General features: G+C 38.6%; 1 protein-coding gene across 9 annotated transcripts in view; it reads right to left on the bottom strand.

Annotated features, from left to right (window-relative positions):
* NEO1 (neogenin 1) overlaps positions 1-18,321 on the bottom strand; it is a 256,385-nt gene that overhangs the window by 24,130 nt on the left and 213,934 nt on the right. For 5 of the 9 annotated variants that reach the window (XM_038010150.2, XM_008015976.3, XM_008015977.3 and 2 more), the window contains 8 exons: positions 17,576-17,770; positions 11,766-11,861; positions 8,486-8,709; positions 8,264-8,402; positions 6,167-6,274; positions 4,740-4,934; positions 4,017-4,049; positions 594-662 (listed from right to left, as the gene is read on the bottom strand). In XM_038010150.2, coding sequence (XP_037866078.2) covers positions 594-662; positions 4,017-4,049; positions 4,740-4,934; positions 6,167-6,274; positions 8,264-8,402; positions 8,486-8,709; positions 11,766-11,861; positions 17,576-17,770 — 1,059 coding nt within the window. The remainder of the gene's footprint in view (positions 1-593; positions 663-4,016; positions 4,050-4,739; positions 4,935-6,166; positions 6,275-8,263; positions 8,403-8,485; positions 8,710-11,765; positions 11,862-17,575; positions 17,771-18,321) is intronic. The other 4 variants (XM_008015979.3, XM_073012297.1, XM_008015980.3 and 1 more) reach the window with 4 other exon arrangements.

Here is an 18,321-nt window from a genome sequence, read left to right as displayed (position 1 = left end):
ACTGAGTTTCTGCATGTATTAAATGGGAATAATGGTATCTGTTCTCCCCGCTTCACTGTGTTGTAAGAATCAATTGTGACTTCATGTGTGAAAGCAGTTTATACATGTTGAAGTTCCGTAAAGATGGGGGTGTCATCATCAAATTAGAAGACACCAGCTCTCAGGATGGCTAGGAGAGTGGAAGAATTTTCTAGAATTACTAAACTAAAAATATTGCAGTAAGTAGTAGTGTTGCAAAAACTCAGTGATTCTAAAAGCATTTGTTTGGTTTGTTTTGGATGGTGGGTAATCCTACTAGAGGGCTTATTTTTGAAAGCAAAATTCTAACTCTTTTCTAGAGGCAGTAGGCAACAGGATGAACAAATTGTTTAGGAATTAATCTTAAGTTGGATAACTGGGGAAACAATTTTATTTATGGGTCCTACAACGCACGGGCTTGGAGTGATTTGGCAAACACTTAGATCTAGTAATAAAAGAAAACAGGTTAATATGCTACAACCCACCATACATGAGCTATAAAAGACATTTCAAAAATTTAAGCAAAACTGCTTCATGTCCATAGTAAGGAAAAAACATCATGGGAAGGGCTTTACCACTCATTGGAGGTTTGTAGTCGGATCCTAGGTCTGGCAGCCGGCTTCCTTTCCCTCCAGACCCTGAGGCTAAAGGAGAAGAAATCATGTCAATAATGACCCCACACATTTGGCGTGACAGTCCACTTCATAGCTAGTGAGTGTTTTAAACAAAAAACATAATTTTTAGTCTATTCTGTCCATGAGAAAATAAAGTAGCACATAAATCACGGGACTCTATAGTCTATGTGTGGAAAGCAAACTAAGGTAGAGCTTTCTATGCAATGAGGCATCTGAAAGACTGACACCCTTGTCTCACAGCTGTGAGCTCAGTCACTGCTGTTTAGAAGCTAGGACAGCAGGTGTTATTTCTTTAGCTTGGGAAACAGTTCCCAAAGGACTGCTCAGAGGACTTACAGCAAAAGTAGCTTCTCCTAGAAAAGGAACCAAGGGGACTAATTAGGTCAATGTCTACATTAAAGAACTATACTCTTCCAAGGGACCTGGCTATGTGGATACCTAGCAGGTATTAGTATTGTTTAGATTCTTTTCTCAAATTACAAAGTTGTCCTTCTGAATATAAAGTTACCCTAAGCAGGAGCAGGAAGGTAAATGGAAGTTCAAATCAGGTTCTCAGTTCCTGCTCAGTCACCTACATTCAGGAGTGAAAAAAACAGTCTTCCTCCTAGTTGCTCAAAAAGACACTGTCTCCTAATCCATCATCAGGGAACATACTAAGTGAGGCTGCTGACCTCAGGCATAGGACCACCCTAGAAGCAGGCCTCAGAAAGGGCAAATATCAGTTTTTAAAAAAATGTTTATACTTGGTCTTGAATTTTGCTCTTCACATTTATAGGAAAAGCTGCTTGGGAAAAGCAAATACAAGGACCTTTTTCCAATAAAGCTCTAAGGTTTATACCCAGAAAGCAGTATCATACTTCTTCTGAAAAGAGGTCTGAAAGAATTGCAAAGTAAAAGCTGCTTTACGAAGTTAACTAAGAGGCTAATACAGCACATTGTTTAATAGACTGACTGCACTTGCATATTGCCTCCATCATATGCAACTGTTTGACTTTGGGCAACTTGTTTATTCTTTTTGGGCCTCAGTTTTCTCATTGTAACAGAGGGATAATAATGGTATCCACTTCACAAAGCTGTTGTGAGGATTAAATGGAAATTGAATCCCATAAAATATTTTTAATACTGCCTGACACATAGTAAATGTTCCATAAATGTTAACTACTCCTATTACAAGCATAAAAAATCTTCAGGAAAGAGTATAATCTTCCCTTTACAGAGGCAGAGAGCATGAAGCTTCAAAAAACACTTATAAATGAGAGTTATTTCTACAAATAAAGCCTTACTAGAATGTATAAACTAGGTGTTTCTGCGAAACATTAGAGCTAATGTCAAGTACTTCCATAAATTATCGGGAGATATATATATATATATATAATGTATTTGATGAAATGAAAAAAATTAAAATCTGAAGTTTGTGTATGCAGTTCATCTAAGAGAATAAATCGAGTGACTAAAACAATGCTACGCTTCCAGAAGCTGAAAACCTACCAAAAGAAGGTAACAGGAGTTCTTTTGGTAGGTTTTCAGTTTCTGGAAGCATAACATTGTTCTACGCTATGGGCATATTCTAGAATTTACTCCCAGTCCCTGGCCCTTTTACCATTGTCCACACATATTACTTTATCTCCTTACTTCTAATGCCATCATTTCTCCCAAATGACACACACCATATATTAAGAGTCCCGTTGTTCCTCATATGCTTTTCACTATGACAAAGTCTAGCTGGTGGAGATGGCCTAGCACCTGCAAGGCTCTTCAGGTTTAAGTGTACTTAGCTGACTGACAGGCTACATTTAAGCCAAACTATCCAGAGCATTGTATTATGTACATAATTGTCAAAGAACACACATTGCTAACAAACTGGATGGTTTATATTCCTGTATTTCCTAACATTGTTTCTCTTGAATGTAAACTATGAACAAGAAATTCCAAGGATGAACCGAGCACCAAAAACATCAATGAGTAAAGAATTTTAAATACCAGAGGTGTCATGCAGCTAAGAATGGCACTCTGGCTATGGAGTCAAGTGAGAAAACAATGAGCCCATTTATATTCTGTGCATATACATATTATGGGTATTTTTATATTCCTGCACTTTCACACAACAGAAAGTATGTTTGCAGTTTCTCCAACATACAGCAAAAGACTCACTGAATGCAAACACGTTTCCAAAGTGTTTTGGAAAACTCGATAGTGCAAGTTCTGACTCTTCCTTGCCATTAGCCAAGATCCAAATACCCTGCATTTCTAATAACTACTCTTAAACCAATAGAGCAATCATTAAATTTACTTTTAATGTTCATTCTCAGTATGGAAAACATACTAGCATTAGCTGACTTCCTAAACATAAAAATCACAAAGTATAGTTATCCCTCCACCATGGCAATTACAGTGGAAAGACAACTGACAGATGGTTTCAAGAATGGTGACATGGAGGCCCTTGTTTCCTAAGTCCGCATTTCAATTATTACTATTATTTTATTTACTTTTTTTGAGACAGGGTCTCACTCTGTTGCCTAGTGCAGTGGTGTGATCATGACTCACTGCAGCCTCTACCTCCCAGGCTCAGACAATCCTTCTACCTCAGCCTCCGGAGTAGCTGGGACTATAAGTGCACACCACCATGCTTGGCTAACTTTTTTTTCCCTATTTTTTGTAGAGAGGGGGTCTCACTTTGTTGCCCAGGCTAGTCTTGAACTCCTGGGTTCAAATGATCCTCCCACCTTGGCCTCCCAAAGTGCTGGGATTACAGGCGTGAGCCACTGTACCCGGCCTAAGTTTTCATTTCAAATAGTTTCGGTCCTCTTTTAATATGATAAGACATATTTAAGGGGAGAAATGAAAAAAGAGCTCTGAATTAAGTTTATGGTAACAGAATAAACAAAGCAGTAATTTAATCACAGAGAATCATAACATTTAGTGAGGTAAACCTGTGGGTTCTTTGTGGGAAGAGGAAAATAGGGTATTCACTGAATGTGATACAACTTTCCACTTAAAGACACTAATAAAATTCCAGATGCTACAAATATGAACAATTGGTATGATCGGTCTAATCATGACTCAAATGCCTATCGTTGTTACAGAACTTAGCACAAAAGATGATCTCATTCACACTTAAGACCAATCTCCTACAGCTGCAGGACCCAGTTTATTGACTCAGTTTTCTTCTGCCTGCCTAGTTAGCTTCTACACAAATTCCCCAGCTTTTCAGAACATGGACTCAACTCTACTTTGGCCAATAAATGTGTGGCTTTTAATACATGGTGCTGATTTTTCAGGAAAAACAAAAAACAAAAAACAAAAAAAAGCTAATAATAGGTCATAAAAGAAAGGAAAGAAAAGAGAGGCCATCTACTCATTTACCTTGATCATTAGGCATTTTATCAGAGGAGTCCGCTAACAGGCCAAGCACAGGGGAAGAAAAAACAAGAGCAAGGATCACAAGCTTTGAAGATGGGACAGGCAGAACTTTTTAAAGGAAAAAAATTAAAACCCCCACAAACTTCCAAACAAACTGAATCTTGACTTTAGTACTAACAGAAATTAAATTCACACAGGGCTTCCATAATTCCTTAGATTCAGTCCCCAGTTAAATTTTATTAGCCTAAGCTCACTTGGTTCAATGCTTTTATCTTCATTTTCTTCTCTAGGGTTTTATTTAAAAGGCCCTTTCTAGTCTCTTTTTCTCTATAAGGTTCACAAATAAGTCTTTCAGGTTAACAGCCTGCATGAGTTGAACCATCCATCACAAGAACACACTATTATTTCTCTATATGGGAACCAAAAGAATCACATCTGATCTGATTGGTAAAAACTTTTAGATCACTGCAATTCATCTGCCCCAAATAGCCTGGAGCCAATGTCCTCTTTTATATGATATGTTTAGGCTGGTAACCTGGGGAACACTGATTTGGTGGTCAAAGAATAGGTGAGGAATCATTCTGGGATAAATCTTCATACCATGGCTCACAAACTCATCATTAAGACTTCATATGTTATCCACAGACTCTATATGCTCAAGTGATAGTGTCAGCATAGCCCCACTAAAGAGACACACAACAAAACCCTCAGCCTGGGGAGCATTACCTTTAGGTGTTCTGAATTGGACAGCTTCAGACATGGGTCCCATGCCCTTTGAGTTCCGTGCCTGGATTTTGAAGTAGTATGGTGTGTCAAGAGTTAATTCTTGTATCTGGTGAGTCAGTCTGTTTCCCACAACAGGCTCTATAACCCAGTCATGTATCTCTGCATTCACATCTGTACTGTAATATATGATGTAACCTGTCCAAAGGAGTTAATGGGAAAAGAAATCTCATTCCTGCTTTTCCTTTTGCATTCAGTAAATCAATAAGCACCTATTACATCAAATGCATATTATAGCATAATATTTGAATAGTGAACCCTCAAGGGTCTACAATTAAAATAATGCAGTTTTGAAAACCAGGAATTGCCTGACAGGCTGTTTTAGCTCTCACCAATGTGATCTCCTAGAAACTCCTCGGCAGAGTCACAATGAACTGTCACCTGATACTTCCACCAGGTGGCACTTAATCCCCACATTGAGAAGGGAAGCGTCACAACCATGAGTCTATCTTACCCACAGCAAAAGGGCACTGCGTTGTTGCTGGTTTTAAAAGACAAAGTAAAATGTGATCCAAGTCAAGTCATGATTCATTCTTTCACAAAAGAGGCAAAGTCAAAACCTAAAAAATGACATAAAAGACCAGGGTGTACAGAAAGAGATTCCTACTGAAAGCAAGAAGCAGGGCAGTGCTAAGAAACACTTTCCATTTCCTTAGGCCACCTATTCATACAAAGGAACTTTAGGGCACACCCCAGTTCCTCAGCACACACCTACATGGGGCAGAGGCACCAAAGGAAGTAGGAGCAGCTGAACCCCATCAGGCTTCCCTCCCTGATAAGGCTGAGGAAAGGAGAGTGTCCCCTCTAATGTGGAAGGCTTTCCTCTGCAAGTACAAGGAAAAAATTCCAGGTCCCTACAAAGGCCTAGGCCAGTTCACACTTTTAATTCTAATTATAAGAGCACAGGTACCTGAAGTAGCAGGTCTTGGGGGGTGGGGAAAAGGAATTAAATATCTAATTTTTTTTTTTTTTTTTGTGGCTTCAGGGTATAAGAGCAGAATCTCTGTTTATTGGGTATTACTCTATAGAACCAGGGAGGGGGTATATAATTCTGAAGCTGTCCATCTAGGCAGAGACAGAGTTCCTGAGGAAAATTAATGTCTACGAAGTCCCACTATAGCCAAAGGCTTCTTGTGCCTCCCATCCCCAACTGCAGTCAGAACCACCAACATGCGACCCATTTTATGCCGCTATGGGTAACCAGCACGGCCTCGCCCCAATTTCAAGGACCATCGTGACTCACACCTTCCCATAAAATGACCAAGCCAGCTTTCAGACTCCCGCTTCTTCCAGCAACACTGTACTCTCCTGGAATAATCCTGTCAGGCAGGAAGAGGGCACAAAGAAATGCACACTGGATTGCATCTTACCTGTAATTTTGCCATTGGCTTCGGAGGGAGGCTGCCAATTCACAATTATGGTCTTAGGTTTCCCCTCTTTACTCACAACAGTCACATCCTTGGGTGGAGAAGTTGGAACTACAAAATAACAATATTTTTAATAATTTCTGTCCATTTCAAATTAGTTCACTATTTCTTCAACCTTTTCCACTTGTAAGGCATAATAAAGGGCACAAGGCAATAAAGATAAAGCTTCCGGCTTCAAAGAAATCAGTCTATCAAAAGTTGCAATAAAAAGAAGAATATGCAGAGTACCAAAGAGGAAACACCATACTATGAAGATACAGAATTGGCATCTTGGCTGGGAGTCAGGGATAAACAGGATAATTAGGTAGGAAGTCAAGTGGCATTTGTACCAAGTACCTACTGTATACCGGGTAACGTACACATAGTATATCACTTAATATTTGTAGAAAATCTGAAAGGCAGTTATCACTATCTCTGCTTTATGGATCAGGACACCAAAAAATTAGAGAAGTTATGTAATTTGTTCAAGATGACTTTTTCCCTGTCACACTGGATTATTCTGTTAGAATATTTTAAATTGTATAACAGTTTTCTCTCTCATTTATAGTTGGCTCTCCAAACCAAATATAACTTTTTTTCTTTTTGAGATGGAGTCTTGCTCTGTCATTCAGGCTGGAGTGCAGTGGCACAATCTTGGCTCACTGCAACCTTCACCTCCTGGGTTCGAGTGATTCTTGTGCCTCAGCCTACCAAGTAGTTGGGATTACAGGTGCACACCACCACATCCGGCTAATTTTTGTATTTTTAGTAGAGACGGGGTTTTGCCATGTTGGCCAGGCTGGTTTCGAACTCTTGGCCTCAGGTGATCTGCCTGCCACAGCCTCCCATAGCACTGGGATTACAGGTGCAAGCCACCACTCCCGGCCCCAAATATAACTTTTAAAAGCCCTATTTCTTCAAAGAATAGATGATTTACAGATATTTTTCATTATGAGTTTATTCTGCAAACATACTGCCAACTATTGAGGTTACAGTTCTAAAATGAAGCCATTTGTTTATACAACAGGACAATATGTTTCTTGTGTTTCCATGTGATAGCTGAAAACTTTTAACATACTAGTAGGAAAATGAGCAAAGTAAGTACATCCTTAAATTTACTCAACTCTTCCTAAAATACTAGAATTCTCCTAGTATAAAATGTAAGGAAGCCTGGTGAAATGCAAATATCCTAAGGGAAAATACAATCTCATTTGTTAGCTAATGGGTTGGGAGTGAAGTAAAAACATTTTCTTAAAATGGTTGGCAAAGAAAGCAAACTCAAGGTCTGTTTAAACTTTGATGCACTGTATTTCTAACTCTTCAAATCCAACCCTTTTCTCTGTACGAAGTCCAAAGAACTGTGCAGAAGACAAAAAGACACTGAGGCCAAGCCCAGTTTGTGGATTTATAACTCTATTTTTTCGTTATTTATATAGGAGAGAAAGAAATAGGAGGCCAAACTAGACAGAGATTTGAAATGGTTATGCATATCCCTAGACTAGGAAAGCCCAGGGGGTAGCAGAAAGGCATGTCTAGAAGTCAGCAAAAACCAAACAGACTCTCAAACCCAGATAGCCTGTTCTCTCTTTAATTTGCTTAGTCATCTTTTCTCTCTCATCTCCACTTACAAAGACCTTAAGGATTATTTCAGTGGAAGATTTTATAAGACACTAATTTGCTTGCAAGCAAACTGCAGAGGCAGCTTTGGGGTCACCTAGCAAAGTGTTCAGGCTCCAAGCAAGCATGGCATTGGAACTGTTTGGTCAAGGGCAGGTCACTTCATCTTCTCTATCTCAGTTTACCAGTAAAGCAGGATTAATGGCAATAATCCCTTACATCTACCCAGTGCTTTGTAATTTATCTGTTTTCCCTGTAGAATCCTGTTATTTGCTAATGTTCTTGCTCAGTAATTAAAAAAAAATAACTCATCAGCTGAAATAGCAAACACTGAATTCCAAATGTAGTTGCTCACCGTGTTTTGTAAATATGTCAATTCATGCACTCAATTCTTTCCTTGGGAAGTAAAAGCAGCCATGTGACATGGCTTCTGACAACACATACCTAATTCAAAGGTGGTCCCATGCGCTGTCATACTCCATGTGCTTGATCTTCGACCTTTGGTCACCATCACAGAGAATTCATAGAGTGTATTCGGTTTTAAACCAGTCACCAAATAACTCAAAGTGGTTGCATTTGCATTCTGGAAAAAACATGAATTGAGAACTTTAAAATTAGAAAACATCAATGATTAGCTTTTTTCGGCCAAGGCAAATGTGTCAGTACCTTGTACTTGGTGTTTGCTGGGATGTTGGTTTTCCATCGGACGGTGTAGTATCGGGAGTCTGTAATCTTCTGGTGCTTGGGCAGTGAGTTGTCTGCCCACGTAATCCTTATGGTGTCATGACTCAGAATGGAAGCCTGAACTCCCACTGGTGGCATCATGGGAGTGGGATCTGGCACTGGAGTGTATGGAGCATTAATAACAAATAAATCAACTTCAGAAGTGTCTGAGCAGAAAATAATTTAAAAAGGGAAGTGGCATTTTAATGTAAACAAAAATAAAATAAAAGGGAAATGCAGGGTAATATAATGGAATGAAAAGGTGAGAAATGGAGAAAAAAGAAAGAAAATTCGGAGTTAATAGATAACCACCATTCATTTAAAAGACTATTTCCACTTGTGTTCTTTCAGGAAAAAAATTACAGAAAAATGTTAAGAGAAGCAGTAATAAACTATATTCTCTACTGCATTCTATAGGCATATTAAAATGTTATAATCCAGTGATTATATTAATGTATTCATGCTTGAATTTTCTTAAAATAACTTGAAAATTCTACCTCCTGTTCAAAAAGGCTCATGAGGCTGGATGCGGCAGCTCATGCCTGTAATCCCAGCACTTTGGGAGGCTGTGGCGGGCAGATCACCTGAGGTCCGGAGTTCAAGACCAGCCTAGCCAACATGGTGAAACCCTGTCTCTATTAAAAATACAAAAATTAGCTGGGCATGGTGGTGGGTGCCTGGGGTCCCAGCTACTCGGGAGGCTGAGGCACAAGAATCACTTGAATCTGGGAGGTGGGGAGGTTGCAGTGAGCTGAGATTGTGTCACTGTACTCCATTATGGGTGACAGAGCAAGACTCTGTCTCAAAAAACAAACAAACAAACAAACAAAGAAACAAACCCCCCCAAAACCAAAAAGGCTCACGAAGACAAAAACTGCTTTTAAAATCAGGGGTACAATTTCTAAACAAGCAATACAAAGCTCATGGTTTGAGATTTCAGTGAATGTGGCTGAATTTTTGGGACAAGAGTTATCTGTGTATATCACTATTCATGTAAGGGTCCAACTCTCAAAACCTGAGTATTGAATATCAGCCCTGGGTATTGAGGGTATCTGATATCCACAAAGGGTCAAGTTCAGACCTCCTGATGTCCTGGGTCTAAAGACAGTACAGTGACATAGCTGACACCATGCTGGACTATCTAATACAGTTTCTTCTATAGAGTCAGAGAACAACCCAGGGATGAATCCCCATCAGTTAAGGGAAATGCCATGGTTATCACAGTTCCAAGTAACAAACTTCACAATCTTTAGAAATCAGAGTACTATACAGTACTTATTTGATGGAAAGTCTATCCTCATGGAGCTGTCCTGTGCCATATACAACAGAAACCTTCTCTGAGGCCAGAATGAGCACAAAAGCACCATGCACCATGCAGCAATACAGCAGAATCCATATGGGCCTTCCCAATTCATGCTTAGGTTTTCTAAGTATACACATACTGATTTAAGTTCACGGTTTACAACAGGTTTCTCACATAGCCATGGTGACTAGCCCTTATTACTCAAAATGTGGAATGGCATAGACCCTGTTTATGAATAATTGCTAAGCTAAAGTAATAGTCTCCATTTGTGTATTTCCTGCACAATGAGGACTAAAAATAACAGAGGAGCAGCATACATTATATAACCAAGAGCTTTGTTCAAAGTTTGGCAGGACACATACTAATTAGTTACAGAAAATGCACCTTCGAGTGTAGAAGTCATTAGAATTCCTGGAGAATTTTTTTTTCTTGTATGTAGCAACCCTTAGAAAACATATCTAGATGCCACATAAAAGAAAGTAATTTCAAACTTTTTATTATTAAAGCCTGATTTTAGAAAGTAGCAGACCACTTATTTAAATATTATTTTTCACTGAATTTTTTTCTCCTCTCTGTAATACTAAAGCTATTTCTAAAAGAAATTATAAACTGTAAGCATATAGAAGACAGAACAGAACTACCAAACACGTAGTAGTCTTAAATAGAAGCTTAAAAAAAAGGACAGAGATTATTAGACCCCCTGATGTTCTGGGTCTAACGGCAGTATAGTGACATAGCTTACACCCAAATAAAGCAAAAGGAACTCAAGGGTGTACTCTTCCTTCAGGAAAGGTAAGCCTTCCTTAAGAATGTTACCAAATCTGTACAATTATGCTACATATCCAGCAGGTATCACTGGACAATACAGAATCAAAATTTGGGGAAATAAATGAAAAAGAACATTTCCAAAAATAAATTCTTTGGTTTCCAGTGCCTTTTAAAAAAATTTATAACTCTAACATATTTACTTTAATAAACTTTCTCTTTCAGATCTAAATTAGATGTCATATATATCTATAGAAAAATTTACATGACATGTATATTACTTTATTTTAGAGATGTATTTTTTTGTTTGTTTTGTTTTTTGAGACAGAGTCTCGCTCTGTTGCCTAGGCTGGAGTGCAGTGGCACGATCTCGGCTCACTGCAAGCTCCGCCTCCCAGGTTCATGCCATTCTCCTTCCTCAGCTTCCTTAGTCGCTGGGACTACAGGTGCCTACCACACACTAATTTTTTGTATTTTTAGTAGAGATGGGGTTTCAGCGTGTTAGCCAGGATGGTCTTGATCTCCTGACCTCGTGATCTACCCGCCTTGGCCCCCCAAAGTGCTGGGATTACAGGCGTGAGCCACTGTGCATGGCCTTTAGAGATATTTTAAGTAGATAATTCAAAGAAAAACAATGAATATTTGGTCTTGCTTGTAATAAATGTATAACTGATGAAATGGCTAGTACCTCTGACCTTACACTCAAGCTTATGAAAGGCACACAGAAAAATACTTTCCTAACCAACTCAAGTGGCTAGTAATGCAAATGCTGGGTTCACGAATCACATGCATTTATTGCCGCAGTCAGTAACATGCATTTTTTTTGACTCACTTTAGTTTCAACTCACATGCCCAAAAGATGGAAAATCACTTTTAATTATCTAAAAACTCTGCTTTCCACATCCTAACAAATTAAGAACATGTGTATATATCTACACAGAATGGCTTACGTGGCAGAATTAGAATCTTCCAAAAAATGCAAAACAGGAATTAACAGAACTTTCCATGCTGAAAGCCCACTTTCCATTTGAAGTCAGCACCCGAAACTGCCATACGCTTTTTCTTCACTAACACCTACGGGATAGGCCTCATGCCAATATTCTGCCTAAGCTGTTGGGAAAAGTGCTGGAGACTAGGAAAGATAGGATTCCTTACCTGTGTGAGGCCTGGTCACAGCACTCTCGTACAGCGGGATGCCTTCACCCACATTATTAAATGCTTTCAGGGTAATCACATAGTGAGAGCTGGGATCTGAAGAAAAGGAACACACATAAAAAATGCTCACTACAGAATTTTAAAAATTCAAGGGTGGCTGTGCATAATCTTAACCACAGAAGAATTCAAGAAAGATAACTTTACAATTTTTTACGGGGGATTATTTCAGGGTGTGGGGAGATGTGGAGATGGAAGCACATACAGTACAGAAAAACTGGCCGGGACCAACTTCCTGGATTTAGTCTCAGTAGAGGAGGTGGGCTGTGCTTGAATTCTCTCTTGGCTTCTCCTATGGTTTAGTGATGTTCAGGGTATGATGTAGGGCTTGGCTGAGACTGAAGAGATAAGATTTAATGTGCTGAAGCCTACAGATGGAGCTTGGAATTAAATAAACTCCTTTCATTCCCGGAAGCACAGCGATGACAACAGACAAGGTAGAGAAGTAGGAGACAAACTGTGAAGTCAGTAAGTGCTCAATGTCCTTGACTCTCCAAGTGGCCTCCAAATCCAGAAATGGCCAAACCTCATCTAGCCATCATGCCTCATGAGCCATGTCTCATGTGGCATGTGTTACTTCAAAAGCTTCAAACAGCTGCTTTTTTGGCGGCCCACCTACTTCCTAGATTGCCACTAGAGGGCAACAAATAGAGGCAGGTCTTCCTGTGTCAGAAATGACAACAAATGGAATCAGTAAGACTTACTTCTTGACTGGCAAGGAAAAAGGGTTTTGGGCAACATAATAGATAGTAATGTCATTCACTGAGATTGGGAAAAGGGGCAAGAACAATCACGATACACATGTGCAAGGCTTGATTCTAGGTCCTCTTCTATTCCCACTCTTTGCTCTCACTCTATGCACTTTCGTTCATTTCCTTAGCTTTGATTAGCATGTATGTGTCATCAATTACAAATACAGATCTCTAGTCTGGATGTTTCTTATGAGTACCAGACCTTTATGTTCAATTGTCTGTTTGGCATTTCCTCTTGGGTGTCTCAAATCTGTCCCTCCCCACCCTGCCTCCAGCTTCAGACCAGCTCCGGTGTCTCCTAGTTTAGTAAACGACACTACCACCAATCCTGCTGCTCAAGCCAGAAACCTGGGAGTTATTAAGACCTCCTTTTCCCTCATCCCCTCCAGACAAACAATCAAGTTTTGTTGAATCTACTACTTGTCTTCTCCCACCACTCTTTGCCTAGTTCTCTGTGCTCCATCACTACCGGCCACTTCTCAGTTCACTGAGCACTGTGTTCTCTCCAACACGGGGCCTTCTTGCTTGCAGCTGCTCCCTATGCTGGGGACACATCCCACTCTTCCTGTTTACCTAGGTAAGCCTATTCATCTGAAAGGGCTCAGTTCACACTGGACTAACCTCTCTAGTTACAAAACCCATTTCTTTCCTCAGCACTGTGAACAATTTCAATTATTTTTGAATTGTATTATTTCTAATAATTGTAAGCACATCTGTCTCATTCTCTGCTCTATTTCTAGCACAGTGTCCGGGATATTGTTAAGTGTTCATTAAATATTTGCTGATCAATCAACAGGTTTGAGGAAGAATGCATTAACTTTAACTTTGGGCCAGATGGAATATGAGATATATGATGTTTATATGGATCTGAAGCTCAGGGGAGAGTTCCAGGCTGATGAATAGATGAATTGCTAACTATTTCTCCACCTCTCACTTGCTTCTTTAACTCAACATCATATGCATCTTAGATCTATCTAGGTCAATAATTATAGCTCAAGCTTATTTTACTTTATGCCACATTAATTTTTTTGCTACTCTGTAATATGTACTCCATTTTCTAATACATTCTGTTTACTCTCTTCTGCACATACAGCACTCCTCTCATCTCTCTGTTTCAAATGCTATTTTGATTCTATCTTTCGAGCTCAGGTGTTTCTTCCCTGACTGCTCTACTGTGTCTTGCTAGCTCTCCCTTCTCTGAACAAAATTCACTTCAACTCACTTCATTGTTTCTTTTCTTTTTGTTCTGTTAGACTGAAAGCACCTGAAAATCAAGGACCATGTCCTGTCAATACTGCAAAGGAGTTTCACGTCAGTAGTTGCATAAAGGAAACAGTATGAGGCTGGTCACTACAGGGACATTTTTTTTTTTCTTTTCAGACAAGGTCTCGCTCTGTCACCCAGCTGGAGTACAGTAGTATAATCGACTCACTGCAGCCCTGACGTCCAGGGATCAAGCGATCCTCCCACCTCAGCCTCCCGAGTAGCTGGGACTACAGGCACATGCCACCATGCCTGGCTAATTTTAAATTTTTTGTAGAGATGAGGTCTCAATATGTCGCCCAAGTTGGTCTTGAACTTCTGGGCTCAAGCGATCCTCCTGCCTTAGCCTCCCAAAGTGCTGGGATTACAGATGTGAGCCACTGTGCCTGGCATTTTTATTCTACCAGCAAAGTTTTCCTTTTGCTCTCTAACAATTGTCTTAAAAGATGTTCATGTGGGGATACATTTCCTAGGTTAACTGTACTGTTTCTTCCTTGTAAGGAAAAGATAAAGGCTGCTTTTTTTTTGAATAAAGATTTAAATCCCAGCTTGTTTTCTAACAGGATGAATATAACTCATCTGTTAGGCACTTGAAGTTGTTCTTAGGAAAGATGTTTACAAAGAAACAATTTGAATGAAAATTTGGTCAGGGCAGATTTTAACTTTAAAAACGAGTGTTTCAAAAAAGATCTATAATGATAATCCAATTTGGAAAAGTAATTATACCTGACAAAATAAAATATTTATTATAAAATATAAATATTTCTTGAATTCTTTTGCTTTTAAAATCAACAATGAGGCCGGGCGCGGTGGCTCATGCTGGTAATCCTAGCACTTTGGAAGGCCAAGGTGGATGGATCATCTGAGGTCAGGAGTTCGAGACCAGCCTGGGGCAACATAGTGAAACCTCATCTCTACCAAAAACACAAAAATTAGCTGGATGTGGTGGCGCATGCCTATAATCCCAGCTACTCTGGAGGTTGAGACAGGAGAATCATTTGAACCCAGGAGGTAGACTCATGCCACTGCTCTCCAGCCTAGGCGACAGAGTGAGATGCTGTCTCAAAAAAAAAAAAAAAAAAAAAAAAAAAAAAAAATCAACTATGAGGTATAATTAGCATACAATAAAATGTATCAAGTGTACATTTACAGTTTTGACAAATATATATATCTTGCATAATAACCACCAAAATCAAGATATAGAACATTTCCAAATCTCCAAGAAGCTCCCTGGTTCCCTTGTAGTTGATTCCTACCACCCCTGGTTCCAGGCAACCACTGATCTTGCTTTGTCACTATAGACAAATTCTGCCTGTTTTGTAATTCACAAAATGTAACAGCATAGTATGTAGGGGCTTGTGTTTGACTTCTTTGCTCAGCATGTTTGTGAAATTAATTCCTGTTGTGTCTTGATAGCCTATTAATTGATGAGTAGTACTCCATGGATATATCATGATTTACCACTTACCTGTTGATGAAAATTTGTTATTTCCCCTTGTTCACAAAGTTACTATGAACATTGTATATAAGTTTTTACGCAGACATGTATTTTTATTTCTTTTAATTAATTATCTACGTGTGGGATTTTACTGGGTTATATGCTTAACTTTACAAGAAACTGCTAAACTGTTTTCCAAAGTGGCTGTACTATCAAACATTCCCACCAGCTACTATGAACATTCCAGTTCTGTGTCCTTGTTGATATTTGTTATTGCCAGTTTATTAATGTTTAGCAATTCTAGCGAGTGTGCAATAATATTTCATTGTGGGTTTAATTTGCAGTTTCTGATGATTACTGTTGCTGAGCATCTTTTCATATGGTTATTGTCCACTCAGGTATTTTCTTTGGTATAGTGTCTGTTCAAATCTCCTGCCCACTTTTTATTGGGCTGCCTTCTTATTACTGAGTTGTAAGAGTTTTATATATTTTAGACTCAAACTCTGTGTTAGATATTTAAATGGTGGGTATTTTCTCCAAGTCTGTGGCTTGCTTTTTCATTTTATTGGTATCTTTATAAAAGTAGAAGTTTTAAAATTTTGATGAAATCCAATTTATCAATTTTTAAATTTTATGATTTGTGCTGTTTTACAACCTGAGAGGTCCTTGCTTATCCCAAAGTCATAAAGATTTTTTCCTATGCTTTCCTTCTAGAATTGTTGTCCCAAAGTCATTTGCGTCTTGCATTTAGGTCTGTTTTTGCATATAGTGTGAGACAACAGTTAAAGTTCTTTTTCTTTCTGATATGGATGATATCCAGGTATTCCCACACCTTTTGTTAAAAAGGCTATCTTCTCCCCACTAAATTACCTAAGCAGCTTTTCCAAAAACCAACTGACTATATACATATGGATCTATTTCTGGACTCTATTCTGTTCCATTGATCTATAACATCTACCTTTACAATACCACCACTATGTCTCAATTATAAGAAGACATGAAATCAGGTAGTATGGGTCTTCTAATTTTACTCTTTAAAAAAACTGGCTATTCTAGTTCCTTTGATTTTTCATAAAAATTATTAGAATCAGCTTATCAATTTCTACAAAAAAGCCTATTGGGACTTTTCTTGGACTGCATTGGGGGGAACTGTCACCTTAGTAATATCATGGCTTCCAACCAATGAACATGGTATCTTCATTTAAGTATTCTTTAATTTCTCTCAGCAACAATTTTCTATCTTCAGTGTACAGTTATTACATACATTTTGTAAGTCTGCTCCTAAGTACTTCATATTTTCTGATGCTATTCTAAGTGGTACTGTTATTTTAATTCCAATTTCCAACGGCTTATTATTAGTATATGGAGATACAACTGTTTTTGTATATTCACTTTGTATCTTGTGGCCTTGCTAAATTCACTTAAGAGTTTTAGTGGCCTTTTTGTAGATTCCTTAAGATTTTTTACCCCAGTTACAATCAACAGACATAGTGCCCATATATTGGTTTCCAAAATCATTTTTCATAAAATAAACTGGGGTTCCTTAGAGAAATGGCTGGTTCCAGGGCTGAGGCTAGGGAAATACTAGATGAGCCAGGAACATCTTACCATGTTGTCAAAAAGGAAGAAGGTGCTCAAAGAAAGATGGAAGATGTCAAATGGACACAGGAACCAGTTATAAAGAGACTCCCGTTGGCCATTCTCTTCATGGGGGTGAAAGAAAATTCTTCCTTATCATAGGATGTTAACATTTGTAGAGGAAATATGGAATTAGGAAATCACCACCAGGGAAACAACTTTCTAATAACTGTTACTACAGATGCTGAAACTAGTGAGTGAAAGTATAATGGGAAACAAGATACTTATAAAGATTCAAAGTATCTCTTCCACAAGACACTTTTAATTACAAAGGAAAAAATAACAATTTTATAGCAGGAAAATGTGGCAGATGCCATTTTAGCCAACTGATTAAAGTGAAAATCATTATCAATATAGGCTGTAATGTGCCTCCTGATATGATGCACTGACAGGAACCTAACACTTCTACCCTATTCCTTCCAAAAATGCATAACCTGAATGTAATGAGGAAATATTAAGCCAAGTCTCAATTGAGGAGCATTCTGCAAAATACAGATGTAAATGTGGTTAAATGTTAACATTTGGGGAATTCAGGTGAATAACATACAGAAATTATTTGTACTATTTTTTGCAATTTTCTTGTAAAAATAAAAATATTACATAAAAGGTTATAAAGAAAGGAATCACCTACACAATTAACTTTCTCTACTTAGCAAACATACCCAGATTTTCAATGGTGTAATAGCGCTGCTTATAGTCCACTTTGATGGTCTGGGCATGAGGGCTGCCAATGCCATAACCAATGGCATAACCTCTGACCACAATGTTCTGATTCTCCGGAGGAGTCCAGCTCACTACGATGCTAGTGACGAGCGGGCGTACGTGAAGAGAGCTAGGCACTTCAGGAACACGAGTTTCTGGGAAAGAAAAGTGGAAAAGCAAGATGAGATATACTGTCCTTTAAAATATCTCACCATCCTTGGGGAATGGTGTTTAGCCTCCTGCCACACTATTTGGGGCTAAGTTTTTTACATTATGCCCAAGAGTTCAAAGAGAAACTGTATGTATAGTAAAATATAGCCCAAGATTTTACTGCATTCTAAGAAAAAAAAAAAACAAACCTAAACAGCTTTAAATACAAGACACTGCAATATTAATTTGGAAGGGAAAACAGATACAAGAACCTCTTCTGCCCCAAAGGAGAAAAATAAATTGCCTTTCAATAGTTACCATCTCTCTTGGTCCCACATCCCATTCCCAAACTCTACCAGGTGGAATGAGAAAGGCATAAACTGAGTAATTGGAAGCCTGTTGTTAACAGGTGTTTAAGCATCACATTATAGCAATAGTACTAACTCCCCTAAGTAGTATGATAAATCAGAAAACATGAAATTTTAGAGCCACAGTTGATTCAGTTGGTGAGAGACTAAGAGGCTTACAAAGGAGGAAATTTACATGCTCTTTCACA

The sequence above is a fragment of the Chlorocebus sabaeus genome, chromosome 26 (genome assembly GCF_047675955.1).
Source record: "Chlorocebus sabaeus isolate Y175 chromosome 26, mChlSab1.0.hap1, whole genome shotgun sequence".
NCBI lineage: Eukaryota > Metazoa > Chordata > Mammalia > Primates > Cercopithecidae > Chlorocebus > Chlorocebus sabaeus.
The sequence above is the reverse complement of the archived record's forward strand: the minus strand, read 5'-3'. Positions and strand labels throughout refer to the sequence as shown.